At 36.4% G+C, this 24552-nt stretch overlaps 1 protein-coding gene across 2 annotated transcripts in view; it reads right to left on the reverse strand.

The window, feature by feature from the left end:
• The window catches only part of TENM2 (teneurin transmembrane protein 2), a 1161672-nt gene that overhangs the window by 768513 nt on the left and 368607 nt on the right, over positions 1-24552 (reverse strand). For both annotated transcript variants that reach the window (XM_045551217.1, XM_045551218.1), the window contains one exon: positions 19980-20255. In XM_045551217.1, coding sequence (XP_045407173.1) covers positions 19980-20255 — 276 coding nt within the window. The remainder of the gene's footprint in view (positions 1-19979; positions 20256-24552) is intronic.

Genomic DNA, 24552 nt, shown 5'->3' on the forward strand with positions numbered 1-24552 from the left:
AGTAATATGAAAAATAATCGGTATTATGCATGGACTATTTGCCACATGCCAGGTACTTTGCTAAGAGCTGACATACTCTCTCAACTCATTTAATAATCACAACAAGAATAAAGGAGAAGTACAACTTATTATCCTGATTTGACAGAAGAAACCAGGGTTTTGAGAGCTTAGTGGTAACTTGCTATTGTCATGGAGCTGATATAGGACAGAACTAAGACTCAAACACTTGTCTATCTGACTCCAAAATCCCCACACTTAATACCCATGCCACCCTGCCTCTATTGTGTTCATATTAAAAATAATGATATTGACACCTAGAAAGATGAGGTCTGTTGCCCCCAGCCACATGGCTAGTTAGTGCCAGAGCTAGGACAAGAACCCAGGTCTCTAGACTTTTTTCTACTAAGCCCCTGGCCTCTCCCATTATAGTGCATGGAGTGTATATAGTTATTGAATTTTCTTCATAAAAACATATTGGAAGTTGAAAGAAGGTCATGGTCATGGATACAGGCACAGTTTACCTAGGGGAGATAGTGATAGAAATCTTTGATATTTTTAAAGCATTGAAGCCCACTTAGTGGATTCTACAGAAAATGATCCTGAGTTATGTTTTAGAGCCTGCTCTTTCTTGGCTCAACTTTCACAGAAGCAAACAAAGGTATACAAGATCAAGTTGTCATTATGATACCTTCAAAGTACAGATACCATTTTTTAACCTACTATTTCAGCAGGAATAGAAACACTATCTTGCACCGTTATACAAGATATGTCTTTTTTTTTAGAACGTATGAAATGCTTTTGCCATTGTTCTCTGAACCCCTTCCTCACTGGGTTGTTAATTCCCCAGGTTATTCACCTCTTCAAAGCGAGAAGGTTATTACTCTTCATAATGAGAAGGGTCAGTTGCACATCAAACCATGGCTACACACACACTTAACGCTGTTTGCAATAAAACGTATCTTTCATGGTTTCCATACATTGCTTTATAAAGTGGATTGCAATGATCTCTAAAACACTGTCATTTTCTTTTATTAGTTAATTTTCAGGCTTACAATATGCTTTGTGATTATTTTGAGACAAACTTTGCTAAATCAAATGAACGAGGACTTAGGTCTCTTACTGAGTGTGGTTTTTACAAATGCGTATTTTGTAATCTTTCATCTTTTTGAGTTTGCCTTTCTATTTTCCTTTCTTTTTTCTTCCTTCATTGTCCTGTCTTCTCTCTCATTCTCCCTTCCTCCCTCCCAGAGTTTCATGACTCATTCTGACAAGCAATGTGCTAGACATTAGAACACACATGAGTAAGATGTGATGCTTATCCTTAAGATTTCTCACAGTGTATCGGAAAATGTTTCTCCTTTCTTTCCACACTGCCCAAGGACACACAATTCTTTATACTAAAGGAAAATTCCATAACTTCTCCAGCATCGTAAGTTGACCATTGCCTTAACTGAGAAACAGACTGGGACTGTGAAGCAGTCCACCAGGACTGAACCATACCTTTGCTGTCCTAATCCCATCATCAGGGATTAAGAGAGGTTCCAGAGATCCATCCCTCCCTATCTCTTAACATTCAAAGCCTGGACTTCACTGTCTGCTTTCATCCTTATTATGTCTATTATACCTCTGTATTTCAATCACTGAAAAAAATCTCAGACACTTCTCCAAATGCTCATTTCACATTTTTACTTCAGTGGAAATCTTGATCTTTGCGAGGACACTACTTGCCCTGAAGTTGTCAAAAGTGGGGGCAGTTTTCCTTCCCTTCACCCTCATACCACTGGCACTGAAGATGTGAAAGAGGAACATACTGCTTTTTGTCACTGGTAGACCACGGTTCCTCAATGTTCTGTAGACATCCTCAGCTTTATATCTCTTGCCGTCAGATTATATCACACATCAACTGTCATTCTCACTATCATTCACTGACAACCCTATTTCACTCCCAGTTCTCCATTTCTGGATAATGTCGACTCCTGGCTCTCTGTCACTTACCCAGCACTCCACAGGCATGGACAGGTCAGTATACACATAGGCAATTCTTAAAAAACCTTGACTTTCATTTCTTTGAATTGGTTTGCCACTGACCTTATCTTGCCTCCAACCTGAGCAACTCATGCTCATGGTCATAACATGATAACTACAACTTGTCCTCAACCTCAATTTCATACTACCCACTCTCTAATCACCATGGCTTACCCTTCTAGCTCACATCTCTCCCATACCCTGACTTCAGGGTTTTTTGACACCCATTGGCAGCCAACTGATTCTACGATTCTATGATGTTCTCATCTTCATCCTTGGCTTAATTTTCATGCCAAATCATTATAATACTTATAATTAGCCCCTGTACTCACTTCCCCTTTTATTGCACCATGGTATTTGGTACTGGCTTGGTAAAATCAGAGTTGTAGTTAAATCAAATTCTACTTATTTTATGCCTGCACTTGTTAGTACAGCATGAATCAAAAAAACCCCCCAAAAACAAAACACACATACACGTACACCTAACCCTGAAAAATAGCACCTCCACTCTCTCACACAACTTATTCACACTTCTCTTCTCTTTAAATCTCTAACACCTCCCCCTCTGTCCTCTTTCTCATTTGATGACAATAATTCCCACTTTGCTAAGAAAACTGAAGCAGTCAATGAAGAAATTCCACAGACTTCCCCAACATACTTGACCTCTCCCTTTGCCATAGATGAACTTCCCATTCTTGAACTTGGCAAAATAGATTCCGTTCCTTTGCCTATCATCAACTGATCTTTCCTTCTCTATCGGATCATTATCACCAGCATACGAATATATAGTTCTCTTATTTTTAAAAAAGTTCTCTTCCTGCATTTGCAATCAAATTCATGGAAAGAGTTTTCTTTGATTTTGTCTCTGGATCTTGCTATCTCATTCTCCATTAATCCCCCCACAATTAAGCTTTTAGCATCTTCTACTCCATAATTTGTTCCACTGCAGTTTCAGTTGATGTAACTTAACATTTCAGTTAGAGGAAAATTCATACCTTCAGAAGCTCAGATGAAAGTCTTGGGAGTCTTTTTTTTTTTCTTAAGGTGTGCTACAAACAGAAAACATTAGCTCTATCCTCTTTTTCTTTTGAGACAGAGTGTCACTTTGTTGCCCTGGCTAGAGTGAGTGCCGTGGCGTCAGCCTAGCTCACAGCAACCTCAAACTCCTGGGCTTACGTGATCCTACTGCCTCAGCCTCCCGAGTAGCTGGGACTACAGGCATGCACCACCATGCCTGGCTAATTTTTTCTATATATATATTTTAGTTGGCCAGCTAATTTGTTTCTATTTTTAGTAGAGATAGGGTCTCGCTCTTGCTCAGGCTGGTCTCGAACTCCTGACCACCTGCCTCGGCCTCCCAGAGTGCTAGGATTCACCGCGCCCAGCCTATAGTACGTATTGTTAAATTTAAGCACAATGTTGTACAACATATCTCTAGAACTCATTTATCTTGCATAACTAAACTTTACACTCACTAAACAACTTCCCATTCCCCACCCAACTCCTGGCAAACATCATTCTATTTCCTGCTTGTATTAGTCTGACTATTTTAGATACTTCCTATAATTGGAATCATGCAGTGTATGTACTTTTGAGATTGGCTTATTTCACTTAGCATAATGCTCTTGGGGTTTATCCTGGTTGTATCATGTGGCAGGATTTCCTTCTGTATGGCTGAGTAATATTCCAGTGTATGTATATACCAGGTTTTCTTTATCTACTCATCTGTGGATGGAAATTTAGTTTCTTCCCACATCTTGGTTATTGTGAATAATGCTGCAGTAAACATGGGAGTGCATATATCCCTTTGAGATCTTGATTTTAATTCTTTTGGATAAATACCCAGAAATGAAATTGTGAGATCATATGGTAATTCTATTTTTAGTTATATCCATATAGTTTTTCATAAACACTAGGATCCCAAATCAGAAAGGAAGAAGTAAAATTATCTCTGTTTTCAGGTGACATGATCTTATTGTAGAAAACCCTAACAACTGTATAAAACAACCTAAAAGACTCCACCAAAAAAACTGTTAGAACTGATAAACAAATTCGATAAAGTTGCAGGATGCAAACTCAACATAGAAAAATTAGTCAGATTTCTATATACTAACAATGAGCTATCTGAAAAGAAGATTAAGAAAACAATCTCATTTCCAATAGTATCAAAAAATTTCTTAGGAATAAACTTAACTGAGGAAGTGAGAAGACTTGTACACTGAAAACTACAAAATTTTGATGAAAGAAATTAGAAAAGACAATAATGAATGGAAAGACATCTTGTGTTCATGGATTGGAAGACTTAATATTGTTAAAATGTCCATGGTATCTACAGCAATCTACAGATTTAATGCAATCCCTATCAAAATCACAATGACATTTTTTTACAGAAATAGAAAAAAATTCTAAAATTCATATAGAAACATGATCTTGGTTCAAAGCCAAAGCAATCTTGAGAAAGAAGAACAAAGCTAAAGATAGCACACTTCCTGATTTTAAAATATATCACAAAGTGATAGTAATCAAAACAGCATGGTACTGGCATAAAAACAGACACACAGACCAAGGGAACAGAATGGTGTCAGAAGAACTAGATATTCTCATGTAAAAGAATGAAACTGGACCTTTATCTTACACCATATATAAAAACAAACTCAAAACGGATTAAGGACTTAAATGGAAGATGTCAAACTGTAAAATTCTTTTAAAAAAAATCGAGGAAAAGCTTTGTGACATTGGTTGTGGCAATGATTTCTTGGTTAAGACACCCAAAGTACAAGCAATAAAAGCAAAAATAGACAGGTGGGACTACATCAACTAAAAAGCTTCTGCACAGCAAAGGAAACTATCAACAGAGTGAAGAGGCAACCTACGGAATGGGAGAAAATATTTGCATAACATATATCTGTAAGGGGTTAATAACCAAAACATATAAGGAACTCCTACAACTCAATTGCTAAAACCAAATAACCAGATTTAAAAATGTGCAAATGATTTGAGAATCATTTTTGATGTCTCTTTTTTCACATACCTCTCAGCCAATACATCTAGAAATAGTACCTTCAAAATATATTGAAAATTAGACCACTTCTCACCACCCTCATTGTCCAGACATTGTCATCTCTCATCTTGATTACTGCAATAGCCTCCTGTCCTCCCTACCCTTGCCTTCTTCCACTACATTCTCAACACAATAGCCACAGTGCTCTTTTGACATAGGAAGTGAGATCATGCTATTCTTATGCTCAAAACTCTGTGTGGGCATTTATTTTCCTCAAAAGAAAGGTCAACATTTTAAATAGCCTATGACCCAACTCAGCTTCACCTTTACCTCTCTGTTCTCATTTCTTATTATTCTTTCCAATTTGCATCTTGCTGTAATCACATTGACTTCCTTGAATATACCAGGAATATGCCTGCATTAAAGTGGTTGTACTAGCTCTTCCATCTGACTGGAATAGCATACCCCCAGAATCTGTGTAGTGAATTCTTTTTCATAGCTAATTTCCTTGCCCCCTTTAAGTTTTCCTTCAAATGTCAGCTTTTCAATGAAGCCTTCCCTGGCCCCTTCACCCCTATTTATTACTGCAAAACTCCCACAATCACATACTTTTAACTATTGTTACCCTCTTTTCTTTTTCTCATACCATTTATCATTAGGTAGCATGTTTTTCTCTTTCCTTCCTTCCTCCCTCCCTCCTTCCTTCTCTCTTTCTTTTCCTTCCTTCCTTCTTTCTCTTTCTTTCATCCTTAGTCTCTCCCTCCTTCCCTCCCTTCCTTTGTTTCTTTCTTTCATGTTTATTATATAGTGCCTAATAGAATTTAAATTTCAAGAGGACAGGAATCTGTTTCCAGTTTTTCACTAATATACTCTAAGCATAATACATAATAGATGTTCAAAAAATATTTTGAGTGCAATAAAAATTTACAGTTAAATGTTGTTGCCACTAATTACTCAATATATGTTGAAGTTATTCTAGAGACCAGTTGTATTAGTCAGTTCTCCAGGGAAACTGAAATAATAGGATATACATATATAATTATATATGAAGAGATTTATTATAAGATACTGGCTCATGTGATTATGGAGGCTGAGAAGTAACCACAGTCGACATCTGCAAGCTGGGGAAAACCAGTGGCATAGTTCAAAGGCCTGAGAGCTGGAGAGCTTATAGCACAGGTTCTAGTTCAGGTCTAAAAGCCTGAGAACCAGAAATGGTGAGGGCAGGAGAAAATTAATGTCTTAGTTCCAACAGTCAGCCAAAGTTAACTCCACATTCAACCTTCCTCCATCTTTTTGTTCTACTCAGGCCCTCAGTGAATGGGACAAATCCCACCCTCACGGGGGATGGCCATCCAATATTTCACTCAGCCCACCAATTCAAAAGCTAATCTCTTCCAGAAACATCCTCATAGACACACCTAGAAATAATGTTTAACCAGCTATGTGGACAGGGTGTGGCCGAGCCAAGCTGACACATAAAATTAACCATCACACCAGTTTACCAGTCCTAGGATAAAGCCCATCTTATTTATGTTCCTGCACCGCTATCCCTTTTTAAATTAATTTCTTTCTCTCCTTCACCTGTAATTATTAGGCTTATTCAATTTTTATCTCCTTTGATTGAAACAGCAGAGTTATGAAGAGAAAAGAAACAGAGCGACCATGGGTTGAGAGATTTTGAAGCCACCCTGAAACTGGAAGCCATCAGGAGCCCTACTGAAAATCACACAAACAGGAATAAATAGAGAATTACTACGTGCAACCACAGTTTGCTTTCAGTCTCTTCTGTGTGTTCCTTCTCCTCTATCCAGCATTTGAGGACTACTCCGAGTGTGTTCCTAGCCCTCTTCTCTTTTCTGTCTACCTTTCTCCTTGGGTCAGCGCATCTGCTTCTGCAGATTAGATAGACCACTGTTACGCAGCTGATTCTCAATTAGATCTCCAGTCTAGATCTCTCTTCTAGGTTCCAGTTTAAATACTTACACAACTACCCACATTGCCTTTCTACTCGGTTGTCTTTCTTACCACGTCTAAAATGCATACGCCCCCAAATCCTAATACTCAGGAATCCATCCAATTGCTAAAGCTAGAAATCCTCTTATAGCTCTTTTATTTTAATCAGCTATTGCATTGAAACCGTTGTCAAATGCCCCATATTCTATCTCCAAAATTCACCATAAATTACTTATTTCTGTACAATGGTGAAGGCTGCACCATTTTCCCAAAGTTCTAGAAGAAAGAGATAAATAAAATGCTAAAAAATTCAAAGGAGTGGGAGTTCACATGTAGTTAAAGAGAACAGGAGGATTTCCTAGAGGACTTGGTGTCTTAGATAATTCTTCGATGATGGGTGGGGATGTGATGGGTAGGTGGGTTTGGGGAAAACAATGAAAACAAAGGGAACAGGATGGACAAAGACACAGAGGAGGAAGGAATGTTCTCTGGAAAAATAAGTAGCCCAGTTGGGCTGGAGCTGAAAATATATTTAGAGGAGAAGTGGGAGCAAGGGCTAAAAACATAAAATTGGACTATATTGTGGAGGGCCTGAAATACCACAGTGGGACAGATTAAGTTGATTTGTATACTTCCTGCCTTCCCAATGTGCCTTGTTATTCATAGCCATAAATGTGTATCAGCGGAAATGGAAGACAACCTGTATTCTCTTAATTGTTCTGCATTTCACTGGGGTCTTTTCCATTCTAAATGTACAAGGGGATGCCCCAGAATATAGAAATTTTTCCACTGTTTTTTTTCTATGACATCAATTATTAAGCAACACTGTATATTAGCAGAACCATGTGCTTATTATAATAGTAATTGCTTCCACATGATTATTTTCAGAGTATTTCCTTATGTGCTGAGATATTTATCTTGCAGGCAGAACTACCTATTTTGTGAAAATACCAATAGCAGGGATACCACTGTGTTTATGATTACTAACCTCATTGAATCAAAGGCACCATAGATGGAGGAAGTTTTAAGAATATTTAATACATAATTTACTCGATTCTATCTCCTCAAGGTGCCTTGCAGATTGTCTTAGTAGATGTGAATTTCCTTTCATCATGTGGAATGCAATTCTATCCTTGGCTTGTTATAAATTAACAATCTGAAATAAAGTCCTGCATTCTGAATAACAGCTGACATACTTAATATGGAAAAAAATTCTCTACTCAGCGCTAGCATTTCTTCTTTGGTTAATGCAACCATTTTAAACGGCTTTCCAGCTAGCTCTGATTTCTGATATACCCAAATCAACATTTTATATATCTATATACATAGATATAGAAATATAAATATATATAAATACATGTTGTTCCATCCCATAGAAAGTGAGTCATATGGTTTTGAAAATGTAGCTAACTGATTTTCACACCTGTAAATGAACATTTTAAATAATCTTTATGAATAACAAGGTACAATAGGACTTTCTCTGAGATCACTGTAGACATTGTAAAAAGTTAATACAAACTAAAAAATGAGATGAATCATTTTCATATCTTTTCATCTAAGGAAGAAATACAAATAATAAAATAACAAATATACGTAGACAATGAAAACATGCAGAGTTGCTCATATTAAAATAAATAACAACCGGAATAAAACTAATTTTATCTCTAACATGGAAAAGCATTATTGACAATTTCCAGTAACTCCTGAGCACAGGGAGCCAGTGTGCCTACTGACGCTCATATCATGCTAGTGCAAGAGTTATACATCACTATTAGGAAACCATTGAAAAGAATTTCAATTTTGCATAACTATGTATGTTCTAACTCTTCTAGGAATCCATCCTAAGAAAATAATTAGGGATGTGCACAGGAATTTAGCTATAAGGATTTTATTCATCACACAACTCTTTACTGCATCTATTTTTTTTTTTAATTCTGCATTCAAATGTTTATAGCAGCACAATTCACACAACTCAAGTGCCCATCAATACATGAGTGGATTAATAAAATGTGGTATATGTGTACCATGGAATATTACTCAACTACAAAAAACAATGGTGAACTAGCTCCTCTTATATTATCCTGGATAGAGATTGAGCCCATCCTTCGAAGTGAGGTATCACAAGGGTGGAAAAACATGCATCTAAAATTTTTAAAGTTACATGTCCAATGAAAGGAAATTGAGGAACTGTATTATGCTAAAGGAGTAGTATGCACCCCTTAAATATTGCAGAAAATACTTAATACCATGGGAAAGTGTTCATAGTATAGTTACTGAAAAAAAATAAGGCTATGTAGGGTTTATAAATCATGATGTCAACACTGTATAAATATTAATATCTCTCTCTTACTTTCTCTCACACAGAAACACAAAGACTGAAAATTATATGAATCAAAATATTAAGCATTATTATTTCTGGTATCAAATTACAGGTGACTTTTATTCCTTTTCATAAATATATATGTATATCTCATATATCCATACACAATGTATATATATATATATACCTTATATATATTTTTGGATACTTACAGATATGTTATATAATTTTATACATATATGCTTATACATAATACATATAAACTTCTATGTATCTTACTTTGCACATCATAAAGAATCAACCAAAAAAATTGCCCTAACGTGAAAAAGTGGTAGCATTAGGATTCTATTTTATTTTGGGAGTCCAGATGCACTGAGACCCTTTAGAAAGCAATGAAGAGGACATTTCTTGTCAAATCTTACAGGACCTGGTAAATATATTTACTTTTACAAAATAAGGAAGACTGAAAGTACCAAAACTTAGTACCCATCTTGAAAAGTCAGAAAAAGAATAAAATATATTCCAAAAGTTAAAATGAAGAAATTAAAAATAAGCCCACAATAAAATTAATGAAAAAGAAAAATTAGAGTAAATAATAAAGACAAACAGAAAGCTTGAAAGAGGAAATAAGACCTGGTGTTCTATAGATTAGTAAGGTGACCACATATAATATTGATCAATTCCACATTTCAAGATAACTAGAAGAGATTAATTTAAATTTTCCTAGTGTAAAGAAAAGATAAATATTTAAGGTGAAGGATATTCCAATTTCCCTGATTTGATTACAAGAATGTATCAAATTATCACATATACCCTGAAAATATGTACATCGAATATGTATCAATAAAATTTTTTTAAAAAGAAAGATTGAAAGGAATATAAGTAGACCCCTTTCAAGCCTGATTAAAAAACATGAGAGATAAAAATATAAAAGATTAGGGATGAGGAGGGAGACATAACTATACTTATAGGAGCAATTAAACAAATTACATGAGAATATGACTCATGAAGAAGCAGCAAGGATATAGGAACAAAAATAATCTTCAAGAAACTATTAATCAACCTGGAATAGTTCTAGCTGAAGTTTGCCTACAACACAGTAACTGTGCTTTTAAAAATAATATTATGACTGCTTTCCTTGCACAGGCAATATTTGATGTTATTTTATTATTAGTCATTTGATTAAGTATTATAAATGCTGGAGTCTAGCTATTGTAAGACTGTATTCTATATGTAAGCAGAGCATATCACACTGTAAGGAACACTCCCCGTACTGCATGAGTGTGGAATCATGTACTTACTCCTATTTTCTTGCTATTCAGCTTAAATTAGATGCTTTTAAAATGTTATTATCTTAATTACAAATATTCAGCATTCATATGCTGGTCAGGGGTTAATTTCTCCTACTGAAACATCAAGAAGCAGAAGACTCTTTTTAGTCTAAGGGTTTCTTACGTCCTTCTACCTGGATTGCTGTTTCTCTCTCTGTTATCACTGCTTCTAATTTTGTTACCTTCCTGTCCAAACACTTGTTTGTGTGTATGTGTGTGTATGTGTGTGTATGGTGTGTGTGTGTGTGTGTGTGTGTGCGTCTGTATTTTAATCAGATGTTTCCTAAAACACAACAGTCTCTGCTCAAATAAACTTTTAGTAGTTTGATAATGTCTGCTTGGTCAGACTTTAACTCCTTGGGATGAAACTCAAAGATTTTGGTCATCTGATTGCTACACATCTGTTGATATATTTCTACTACTGCTCAATAAAAATCACTGTGTTCTAATTAGTCTGACTGCAGTTTGAATTTTTTGGAAGAGAGTATCCCCTGAAAAATCATCATCACTTCCACCCCACTGCCCATTCTCCAACCTCTGTACACACTGGCTTTTCATCATTTGGAATATCTATCATCTCATTTCTACTCATATAAACCCAGACCCTCCTTTACAACCTAATTAAAACTGTACCCCCTCAAAGCTGCCCTCACTGTACCAGTTTGCTGACATATAGAATGTTTATTTTCTTATATCGCTATGGTAAGTAGATAGGAATTTCTCTGTAAATGCACAGGGGTGCTTGGTTTCTTCAGTAAACAACAAAATCACTATTTTTGTCTATTTAAATAAGAAGTGAAAGTCAGCACAGAGAATTGACAGAAGAAATAGGAATTGTACCAAAAAGTATTTAGGTACTATTAGCACAGATGGCTGTGAACAATAAGAAAGACAATTGAACAGGGTTGCCACAAAATAATAGATAATCCAAATATTCTGAGGAATGAGTGGCTACTGGGAAATAAAATGTCTAAAACAATAGTCATTTAACATTTTATCATATAACTGTATCAACATATACATTTGGACACACTTCCAATGTATACATTCTTGTATCTATGTAACCTCTCAAATATGTGTGTGTGTGCATGTGTATGTAGACATATAGCAATGATTACATGCCTCACAAAACATACTCAAAAGTTAAAATTTTAAAGAACAGATTAAAATAAAGGTAAATATACAGAGAAGTTTTAATGTTTTTTGCCTGCACCAGTGAATCATGAGGCCCAAACCATATCTTAGAGACATGATCCCACTAATTATAATAGGGTAGAATGAAATAATTAAGAAATTAGTTCACCAAAGATATGATCAGGCCTTGCTGGATGCAGGGTGAGGAGGGAAAGTCCTGGGGGAAAAGATGGGGGTTTGGAAAAGCAGAGCAACACAGAAGAATACGTCTGTACATTGCAAAGAAATCAGGCTCCTCACTAACTCGGATATTACTTCTCTGACACTCAAACTCATTTAGGGCTCTGTGCCAGCGAGAATTTTTACGTGGGACTTGAGAGAAAGTGGACCCTTTCCTGTGGATTGTGGCTTACATGGATGAGAGAGCATAATTGGTTTTAGGGTTATGAGGCTTTAAAGAGCACATTCCCTCGTGTGGATGACCAGCGGAGTTCAAGACAAAACAAAGTTAACACAGGTTTCTCTTCTCTCCTTCCCCTGAAACTGTATTCATTTTGGCATTTTCAGATATGACCTGACTCTACCATCTCCTTGGAATATGGTCAATTTGTGTTACTTGATATCTATTCCTCTCAATAACATCCTTGTTCCCAATGGAACCCCTTTATGCACACACAACACAGACACACACACACAAAGAGGCACACACACACACACAATAGCTTTGTATGGTGCTGAGCAATTAGCAACCATACCTTAAATCTTTTCAGAAATAAAATAAGGATCTCCCAGATTAAATCACCTCTTCATCTGAGATTACTGTTATTTTCCACCAATATTAAACAAAACAGTTTTATCTTTATCATATTTGAGTTTGTATTACAATATGCTGACTTAAACAATGTGTGTTACCTTCCAAATACCAATTTTCTTTTTCTAAGATTCATTTCAAAGATTATTTTGGATGAGTAAACGTGAGATAGTGTGTTTCCTGTATGAGATACACTACAGAGAAATGCTTTGCAAACCTCCTCCAAGCCCCAGCTCTCTCAGTGTAAGTTCAGGCTCCTTTTCTTAGGTTTAATGCAAGTGGAAATACTGGTTACCTCTTAACCTAGTCTCTTCCAAAGAATGCTCAAATATTTCAGCTTCTCCCCATTAGTGAACATGCTTGTATTTCCGTTACCTTTTCTTCCTCCAAAAATATCCCTTGAATGGTAAGACAACTGGTAGTATATTGCATAATGAGTGAGAACCATTGCTGAAGTGGATAAGTGGGTATCCTACTTATCCACTGGCTTGTGTAACACTGTTTCTAACTCTTTCTTGTTCCCAACTCTTGGCCTGCTGGAGATCTTCATCTGTCACTGCATTTTCCTCTTCTGGCCTTGGTTTTACTGTCTTTCCCTTTATTATAACAGACTCCATGAACCTTTTGCTGGATCAAAACTGAACACAATTAGTACTAAGTCATTTTCCTCCTCTTTAAATGGCTTCCTCCTGAAAAGCCCTGGGGTTTTCGTTAATCAGCTGAAGTAGCTAAAGTTTTAAAAGTAGGTTTTCCCTCCACCTATTTCCAAAAAGTCCACCTCGACATTTTACATTAAATTAGCTTTAATTATAAGTGTTAAATCAAAGATTCTAACCTTAATTTTTCAGTACTTTGGAGCATCTACTTCAGAAGACGGGGATGACATGTTACCCACTTAATCCCCCACACTTATACAATTATTTTATTATTTTCCAAATTAGATTCATTTTCATTTGATTAAATTTTATCTGAAGCATTTAAATCTAAATGCCTTAAAACTATTTCAGAAATTTGGTATAGAAAAATTAAACCCACTTTGCAGATGAGTCCAACTTGCAAAAAAGAAGTAACATCATCATTCTAAATATGTATTCAATTAAGATAAAATTGCTGGGTTCTAGATTTCTTTCCACAATTTCAATCTCTGATTTCCTTAAAGTCTACATGTAGGTCAGGGTTGGTAACTCAAGTGCTTACCAAAGCTAAATCAGACCTTAAACTAAGGGAGCAGCCTGAAGGGAGCTCAGGTTCCCCAAAGGACACAGGCCCCATCTACAATTGCTACTGCTACTGCTTCTAACCCAATTTGTCCAGAGCAAAACCCCCACCAGTGTTACTGGCTGCCTTATGTTTTAAAAGGAGGCAACAAAAATTTCTAATGAAATCTCCCACTTTTAAAATGTTGGTTATTAATCTAAAAAATTTTAAACACTGCATGAATCAAAGAAAACAACTTAAGCTGGATTCAGCCCGTGGACTATAATTCGTAACTTCTGTTCTTGGTGACTATCCATTGAACCTCTCGGCCCCACCTTCAACTCATTTACCACTCCTCAAACTGAATTTAGGAAAACAGAGAAAGAATAATTTTCTGGGCAGTTCTTTCGGCTAGCATTAAATAATACTCAAAATTAAATCACAAGTAACACTTTTACCTTCATGTATGAGGATATATACATAATACCCACATATCTGAAATCTCTATCCTCCTTCCTTCCACTTACTGTGTCCCAGTTTTAGAACAGCTAATTGAAGCGTCCCATTACATCTCATATATTCTTCTCAAACCCTTTGCAGTATGATATTATTTTCTGTACAGGTTCATCCTGATTCAATTGTCTGTAGAAAATTTATACTATCAACTTCCCTTAGCTTTAACTCATTTTATTTATGACCTTAATTCTTGATTCATGGTCCATATCTCCCATTTATTATATACATTTAATTTGATCCCGGACAAACAACTAAACTAAAAAAAAGACTGCACAATAAGCAAAAAAAGTTAAGAGTTTTCTGACTGAAAGAGGCTTCCAATTGTGAACTGACAAAAACATTTTTCTTCTTACCCTTTTACCGCCTTTGCTACTCAACTGAAGTTAAAGTACTGATATTAGGAACTCAGCAGCTTAAAACCAAGTGATTATCCACCAAGCCCAATGTCTCCCCGAAGGCCTAGAGATTACACATGTAATAATCAGGCTGCCCTTGCCAAAAGTAAGGCTTAGTGCTTCATTTTATTTATTGTATTTATTGGATGGAGCCATTACTTGATAGCTCCTGGGAGCATTAACAAACATGAAAGAAACCACCACAGGAAAGAGAGAAATATATAAATAACTAAAGACCATACCACTAAAGTTTATAATCTGGAACGTGCAGTACTGCAATAAGGCACATACTCTTCCCCCCCTCCAAGTACTTTGTTCTACTTTAAAGTAATGTGAGCATTGCTTAATTTGCCAAAACCCTAAACCTCTGAAGTCTTGTACAGGTCCATTTGCAAACATCAATCCTTTCACCTCTAGTTTATGTATCATGCCATGTGACAATGTGATATTCCTAAATTTTGTCTCTGGTTCCGTATTATTTATTATCAGCTGTGTTTTAGCATTGTGGCAATCTTATATTTGACTCCCATTAATAAACTTTTTAAAAATAAGGTGTCTCTATAGCCTCTGATACCTGGATTTTTAGAGAATTGAATCAGATATATTAAAATTAGATCATCTTTTCATTTAGGAATAGACTAGACTAAGAACCTATGACAATTTGTTCCTATGGCCTTTATTTTTTTCAATCCACGATAACTCATTTCACACTCTTCTTTATAAATGTTACTCTTTCAGATTTGCAAGCATAAAAAAATAAAGCTGAGAAACACAATTTGAAATAATTGGCATCAAAATGGCTTGAAAATTTGTTCTGTTTTTTTTATGTGTGTATGTGTGTGCTGTTTTGTTTTCAAGGAATTGAGACAATAGTTTCTTTAGGTTTCATAGAAAGTCTTTCCATAAGATTTGGCTGGGAAAGAAATCATTCTGTATCAGTACCAAAAATACAGTCCAATATTAATGTATGCTTTGTGTATCTACACTCTTACTATTCTTAATCCTGACTTTTTGCTTTTCTTAACAGCAAAATTATGAGTCCTTGGCTATGTCTGTGGCCAATAGTAACTTTTTATGTCTGTTCCAGGCATTCTCTATAATTTTTAGGTGTGGGATGGAGTAGAAGAAAGGAGAAGAGTGGATTATAAAACACAAAATAAATTTAAGAGTATGTAAGAGAAATAAAGTGGGGCAGAAACAGAAATTCACTAGCAAGTCTCGTATGTGTTTACCTAAGAGATACTCTAATGCTCAATTTATTGAAGAGCTGCTTTTTGAATAGAAAGGAGGCAGACTTAAGAAACTGTCCTCATATTACAAATGAACGCAACGTGGTTGGCAGTAGCAATCTACATACATTGTCCCTGGTACTAAAGAAACTCCTTCCTTCCCTCTGGGTTCATTCCTCATGTTTCAGTTAACACGCAGTGAGTACCTGGGTGTGCTGAAACTCTGCTGAGGACACAGATACACTACAGACCTCTGCCAAAAGGACTCACAATCTAATAGAATTTGTGTTCCACAAATACACTTTACACAAATCCATTATGTGCCCAGAGCCAGCTTGTTTTATAAATGCATTTTGTGAAATGCAATGGAATTAACCCAACATTTATATTTCAACCTCAAAGTACATTATGAGGATTGTAAATTTCCCAAATGACAACAGATGAAAATGAACATTGTCCTTATTTACTTTGGGTGGAAATGGAGTGGGGAGGGGAAAAATAATTTTCTTATAGTTTTAACCAATACCGGATTTAGTTTTTCTGTAATTTCTGGCTTCTTATCCCCTGGCCAAGCTTATTTTGTCTTTTTTTTTTCTTCTTTCTGGATTTCTAATAAAATAACTGAAACTAGAATTATTCTGGGAAAAAATAAAAATTCTCCAGGATATTTTTAAGTCCCCAGGGTGAAGAAACTGCCTAAGGGAGTCAAGAGTACACAGACCAGATTTTTATAGTTTGTGCTACTTCGTATCTATAAGGAGACAATTAGTTATTCTTGTGTATTACTGACTATCCCATTTTCTCCATAACTCAGGTGATATAAAGAGCCTCAGAGAGGATATATTTTAAATGAGACATTTATTACTGAAGAAAGGTATGGATTCTAATTTAAAGTCCCTGGGAAAGCCCTTTCTATAGATGTAGCCAAATTACATGGCAGCAAAATGTTGGCCTAGCTGTTCTCAACTCTCATTGCCATTTCTAGCCAAGCCATTAAGATAGAGTTAAAGCACCTAGTAAGATAACTTGAACCTGAGAGTTTTATATATGTAAAGCAACCCAGCCCAAGCCAGCACAATGTTAATTTAGTGGACATACAGGGAGCATAAGATGCAGAACTGTGAGTGGTAATAACTCTGAAGTGTCTATGCTGCAAAAATTTTTTTTAAAAATTTAAAAAGACCAGTTCCTCTGTGTGTTCGGTGTGATAGGATGTTCAAGTTACTTAGTGGGTTGTTTTTGTCACAGCGGCATGTAGGAAGCCCAATCAACATTGACCTAGAGAGAGCTGTTGGCAGAGTCAGGGATTTTATAACATGATTTTGAAGGCTGGATACATGCTTCAGACTATAGAAGGGAAAGTTGGTAGCTGAGATCTGTCTTCACTTGCTAACTATGCTTAGCAAAATCACATTCAGAATTTTTTAAGGGAGATTTTAAATAAACACTGTGAAAAATCTATGCACCCCCAAAATCCCACCATAAAAATGAAATAAAAACATATGGAATCCCACAAAAAAAGATTCATTTTATAATCATGTATCTTTAAAATCTAAAATTGAATTGGAGAGCTCCTTTCTCAAAGTATAGATTCTTGTTACTTCCTCTTCAAGAGAGGCATACCTAAAAGGTTATTGATTTGGTTTTGAAAGACACAGTGTTTATTATGGAGGAAGCCATGGCTGGGTACAAGTGTGAGAAATTAATGATGGCTTTGTAAGTGTCCACGCTGTGGTGTGGAACCAGCGGGGCAACTGTCAATCTATATGATAATACATTCCCAAACTTCATAAAATCAGTGATGTGAAAAAGCATTGATTTCTTTGTGAGCTAAACAGAATTTGTCAGAGAGAAAGAGCAAGAAGTTTACTGAAGTTAACACCTCTGCCTACAGAGTTGCTTGCACCTCACTTTTTATTTTCTTAAAGAGTTTATGATGTGATGTGTAAAATTTCTTATTTTTATTTCTGGCCAAAAATAAGAACAGGATATGCATTATGTACATCTTTTGAATATGTGAAATATTCAAAAGAGAAAAGGAAAGACATTCTACCTGTACATTTTCAAATGACCATCTCTTACCTAGCTCCGGCTTCAGTACTTCCTTTGCGATTTGTAAGACACACTCACAGAGTTGCTTAGTGCTTCTAAGCACATTTCTCCTTATGCAATTCTGACTGCATTTGAACTAGCATTATAGGGAAAAATCAGGATGCTGTATCTAAGCGTTTATTTCCCATAAGAACGCAGGGATTTACACAGACTCCCAAAAAGTGAAAATTGTTCAAATATAATGTTTCAAATAATACTAGAAAAAAGAGACTACTATTGGTCTACCAAACATGATTAATTATAAAATTTTCCCATCTATACAATTCTGGTAAATTCAAGGCAAATATTTTTTACTTCCTTGGCTTCCCTGGAAATCTCCCCTTATGAACTGAGTTTTTAACATGTATATAACTCAAAAAGGAGAGGGTCCAGATCTATAATGTATAAATAACCCTGCTGGATGGTTCCCTGTATAGACGTGAGAATACCAACCATGAGAGATTTACTAAAAGACCTTGTTTAAAATTTGCTGTAAATTCTTGGGTTACAAGTGATTTTATTTATTAGGCAATCAAACTGCCTCCGTTTCAACAGTATCTGACACACACCGAAGTTGAAAAAGGACATCAGTAAATGGATTCAATGTATGCTTTTATGGAAACTTCTAAAAGTAATTTCCTATCAAATAAGGATGTTAGAGTGTTGAATGTGCCAAGTGTCAGAATTTTGTTAAAATTCAAAAGGAGTCAAGCGCAGATTTTTCCTTGAGAGTACACCTTGATTAGCTACATGAATGAAGGCATAAGTAAGATCCATCCATCCCCTTATCCCCACTGTAGAATAAATTATTTCAGAATTAAACATAAATTTAAATCCAAAAAAGTGACATCTTTTTGAATATATGCGACTTACCCAGGAAATAATGCATTTTCAACACAGTTTTGAGATTAAATGATATTTAGCTGTGCTTTTGCATTCACAACAAGCTGTCTGCTGGCAAATTTCTTTTTCTTTTTTAAATGAAAGAAAATACGTAAAGCTGCTCTGGCAGAAGTTTGTAATATTTTATATAAACATTCTAAACTGATCTATTTGTAAACATTTTAATGGTGATGGTAATTCTTTTAGCAAACATGCAATCTATTCATGACAAACCACACAGCATTTGATGTTTTCTTCATAAATCAGCTGTAACCTAATGCAATTTATCTTTTAAAAAAAATTTTTAAAAAAGGTTTCTGACTCAACATAGTTCTGAGTCGCTCAGAAATCCACAAATAAGCACCTTATCTCTTTAATGACTTGCTTAGGTTTCCCAATATTTACTGCTTAATGATTGGAAGGATTTAATTTTCAAAGTTTCATTAAAAGCCACCCAGAAAGCTGATGGACAGGCAGTAGCGATTTGTGATAGAAGATGCGGGAAACCATTAACCTACATAGGTGCCAAGGGGAAACGCAAACATATAAGAGAATACTTTTTTGAAGACAAGTCTCTCCCTATTTGTCATTATTAAACTCCAGAGCATCTGTTCCAAGTTTGATCTTCAATACGGATATGAGGCATTGCCTCCTGGAAATGAAAGTCTAAGATAAGGTAGGATTCTTAAGAGATCGTCATGGAAAAAAAATAACCTAGGTTGCCATTTCCTGGGAAGGGGAAATCAATACAAAGACCTAGAAACTTGCGGAGAGAGGACATTTTCTAGGTGTGGGTCATAGTTTATCAAGCTGCCTCTTTTGCAATGTAATTTATTTGCTAATCAGACCCACTGACTCTACCTGAATACTGTGTTATCATCAAAAGGTGATTTTAAAATTCTCTTCTCATTTCTGGTGTACCTGAGGGTAGCTGGTTGATTTCCCCCCAGCTCACACTAGGTAGACAAGGTCGATTTAAAAGAAAATGAATGGTCTTATGACACCTCGTTATTAAAAAAAAACAAAAGCATCCCAAGCCCCAGGCAGAAGAGTGGGCAGAATGTGGAAAGGTATTTGAGAAGCAGGCCTACCGTTCTCATCATCTGACTTGTTTTCGTTGTCGGAGTCAGTCAGGGTGAGGGCCGAGTTTTCACGACTGGACAGGCCGGAGCTGCGCCTGGACTTTATCCCTCTCCCCCACAGCCTGATGGCGTGCTCTGGGGACATCCCTCCCTCGGTGTCCGAGTCGGCGTCAGACCCTGTGCTCAGGGAGTAGCCCTGGTGCAGGATCCCCATGTCGGAGCAGTAGCCACTCCGGTGCGGGGAGGGCTCACAGATGCCCAGTTCCGCAAGGGTGAAGTTGGTTCCTAGGGCGACAGTGACAGGGACGCTGGTTACAATTTGTGACATGCACTACAAAGTCAAAATTTATTCACACAAAAAAGTGCACGCTTTCCGCTTCGGACGAATATATCAGACACCCCGTGGCGTACAGAAACAGGTCTTGGATAAGAGTATTCTTTGGAAAACAAACAAAGAAAAAGAAAGTAAGTATCAGTCCCAGGACACAATGCTCAGATTTTATTTCAGAGATTTTTAGGCATTCTGACACTGTTAACCCTGAACTTATCAAAATAGCTAAAATATACCAAGCACTTACTTGGGCATCTTTGATTCTGCAACTTGTATTTTACATTTTAAAATATTTTGCAACTTTATGAAGATGATAATATTATTGTACTCATTTTATAGATGAGGAAAGTGAGGGCCAGAGAATTTATGTGATTTATCCGAGGTCAAGCATCCTGATGGTAGCAAAACCTGGATCTGATCCCCACAAAGTCTGTGTTCATGGCACTCCACCTTAACCCTCTAATAAATATGAGTGGCAGCTAGAAAACCTGGGTGCCACCCCAAGCTTTCCACTGCTAACAGCCTCATTTGTGGCAAGTCTCTCAACTCTGAAAGCCCCAGTTTTCTCATCTGTAAAATCTGGGTGTTAATCTCTTAAATTTCCCTTGGGATCATTGTGTGCCTCATATGATATTTGATAAACTGTATTTTAAAAATGAATGCAGTCATGCATCATTTAGTGAGGGGGGAGACACCTTCTGGGAAATATTAGGTGTTGTTCATTGTGTGAGCATCATAGAGTGCACTTACCCAACCCAGATGGCATAGCCTGCTACACAACTAGGCTGTGTGGTACAGCCTAGGTTAGAAACCTGTACAGCGTGGTATTGTACTGAACATTGCAGGCCACTGTAACACAATGGTAAGTATTTATGTACCTAAACATACAGCAGGTACAGTAAAAATATGGTATTATAATTTTAGAAGACCACTTATATATGCCTTCTGTCCTTGACAAAAACGTTGTTAGGCTGAGCATGACTGCATATGTAATGTGTTACTGAAATCAGCATCCTAGGGATGAAGAGCTAGTTCTTTTGTTTCTGAACGATGTCAAATAATCTCTGCTAACACAAATTAAAACCACAAGTAGTCTTCACCTATGATAAGTAAACGTGTGCACATGGGGACGTGCAGAGGTGGACTCATAGTTGGATGGGAAGCAAAGAGAATAGGCATTCAGTGAACACTTATTTTACCATGTATTGGGCATTGGGCCAGGGATTTCATAGGCTTTATGTCATTTAAATTTCATAATAGCCCAGCCGTTTAGGTGTTGATATTACTACTTTACAAAGAGAGGTTAGATATTGTGTCCAATGTCATAGCTGGGCAAGTGGCAGATACAGAATTCACCTCTCCATCTGCAGACCCCAAGCCTGTGTTCTTTCCAGAGTGTCAAGCAGCCTCAATCAAGAGCGAACCTGGCAGCATTTTTGCGCAGTTTATTTATGTGTGTGCTTAACTATTCAGATTCTTCAGGGAAATTTTAAGCTTTCAATGCAAAATAGGTGGAATCATGATGTCCACTCTAATTATTGACATATAAAGCAGATTTCTTTTGTCTTTAAGCAATTTATGGCAATGAAAAGCAGTGAAGAAATGCACTTCTATGCTACGATGAGTGGAGCAAATACCAAAGCCAGGCATTTGCTCACTCTAAGAATATTTATTACATTAGGGCCATTCTCTACCACTCATGTCTCCAAACTCTTGATGTAACTTGACACTCTATGATAGTTTACATACATGGTATCATTCTTCAGCTTTTATTTTTAAAAGCACCAAACTGTTTATATTAACCTAGTGTGACTTTAACTTGTAATAGACATATGTCTTTTTATTCTGAGTTTTTACTTCCCTGTCTTCACTGCACATTGAACTTCCACAGCCTAATTTGGCTGTGTAAATGGCATCAAACCCGATTCTATACATAATCATCTCTTCACAGTGAAGCTTATTCATTGGAGAGCTCACCGAAGCACAGCTTCCCGTCAGCAGGGGGTGATTACCCACTACCTGTGCAGTGAAGAGGGAAGTCCCCTCTGCCGTCAGCACTGTGCTAAGTGTTGCTGTTTATTCCCTGGGCACAGTCCGTCATGCTGTCTGAGATTCTCTGCCTGGTGTACCCTATTCCAGTTTGCACCCTTGGTAATTAGATATTGTCTCATATAATAAATGTATATTTCATTCTTGGTAGTCTATAAAAATGAAGGTACTGAGCTCATATATATACATCTGATATCACAAGACCTTTCTCTCTACTGCTGCTTTTCTTATTCTTAAGTAATTGGAAAATGTCATTTTATATTAGTATTCTTCCATCTTGTCTTTAGAGCTCAAGTTCTTTCTGGGCAGAGACATGAAATATGGTACTTCATTTTGCCTCAATAAATGAAAATAGCCCAAACTAAGACACAGACGTTTTTATTCCACGTGTGAGCATGTTTAGCTGTATAATCCCATTTAAAATGGAGTGGGTATGTATGAAGGTGACGTTCCTCATGGTTTTCCTATGTCTCATTATCTAGGACCAGCTTTGAAGACCTCCTCAGGGCAGAAGCAGCTGCTGAATGAGGAAAGGACCCCTCAGTGTTCACAGCAGCCTGTGTGGGCCCTGGGACGCCATGGAATAAATATGTACCCATTCTTTGGTTAACAAATTTACTTACTTATAAGAAGTTAGAATATTATTTTTATGTTAAAACAAACTTGAGATCTTCAAGGATCAGGTAAAATTTGTATACACTGTAAAGGTAACACAAATGTTAGAGAAGGAAGAGTGCACGTCAAGAGTTTCAAATTCAAATGTATAAGCACCCAATCCACAAAGAAGCAGCGTTGTAAATGACACGGAAAGTACTGTACTGAATACACCAGGAAAAGGTAAATCAGTAAGTTCACATTAGATCATACAAAAGAAAAAAAAAGATTTTCCTTTAAAATCAAAATTGATTTCTCAAAAAATTATCTTTGAAACTCATCGTCCTCTTCCAAAAGGATCAATGCCACCTTTTCCCCACCATTCCTAGTTTGGTGTCTTTCTGTCCTCCACTAACTCAAAGAATAGGAAACTCAATCTCAGTACCTGGGACAGGTTTTGGACCAAGCCTTTCCCAAGTTTGATGGCTTAACATATGAAGCTGGTGAGCTATATACACAGAAGAAAGGAAAAAAAAACTGGTCCATCATTTATTAAATCATTCAACAAATATTTATCGTTCCTAGTGCTGTGCTAGGCATTGGGGATATAGCAGTGAGCATTATAAAAATGTAGTCCATGACATTTACAATCTAATCGGGAGAAAGACATTAATCAAAGAATCACATAAACAAGGTACAATCTATACAGTGGTAAATACTGCATAGGAGAAGGACAGGGAGCCATAAAAGGTCATCTAGTGATCCAACCCTTCACGCTTTCACAGCTTTTTCACCAGATGTTCATGTGGGGTGGGGTGAATACTTCGAGGGCCTGAGAGTTCACCCCACTGAGAAGTTATCATACCCCTTTCAGTTTGCTTGTACCATACCCAGGTTTCCCAAACAGTCCTCTATCTGAATTGATTTCTGACAATCATTTTCCATGTAGTTTATCTCGCAGCAAGAAGCCCCACGTTATATATACACTTCTGCTCAGCATATTAAAATAATACAGGGGAATTTTTAATACGAGGTCAACTTATTGTTTTGCACTTACTTTGCTCTTTGATGGAAGACTGACTTTGCTCTAATTCATCTTGTATATTTATGTCTTTATTAAACTCCATGGCAGCTTTGAATGGAAGAGAGACACTAGTCATTGTGTGATTCTCCAAGCTAAGATTTCTAGAGGAAAGCAGTCAACACTTCATTCCTTCTTTACTATCTTGCAGAAAGATAAAGAGGAGGTACAATATTTTAGTATTCAAGGAACAGAAATTTATTATTAATACTTATCCTCTATCTGCCTCCAACTTCCCTATTGCTGATGAAAGTGAATGTGGATGATGTGCCAAACTCATTTCATTTCAGGTATGTGTTTTATGGATGTTGCCAATAAGTCACCTACTGTGGCCCCATATTATGTTATCAAGGCCAAAGTCAATATTTTTATAGATAAATGATTACATAAAATCTATAATATTTACATCATGCGATTTTAGTATAATTTAAGGTTGGGAAAGAATGTTAATGTCTAAAAACTGTTAGATGACCAGGATGGGTAAACACAAGTCTTAGAAAATAACTCTTTTAATAAATCTTTAAGTT

This window comes from Lemur catta, chromosome 5 (genome assembly GCF_020740605.2).
Source record: "Lemur catta isolate mLemCat1 chromosome 5, mLemCat1.pri, whole genome shotgun sequence".
NCBI classification, from domain to species: Eukaryota; Metazoa; Chordata; class Mammalia; order Primates; family Lemuridae; genus Lemur; species Lemur catta.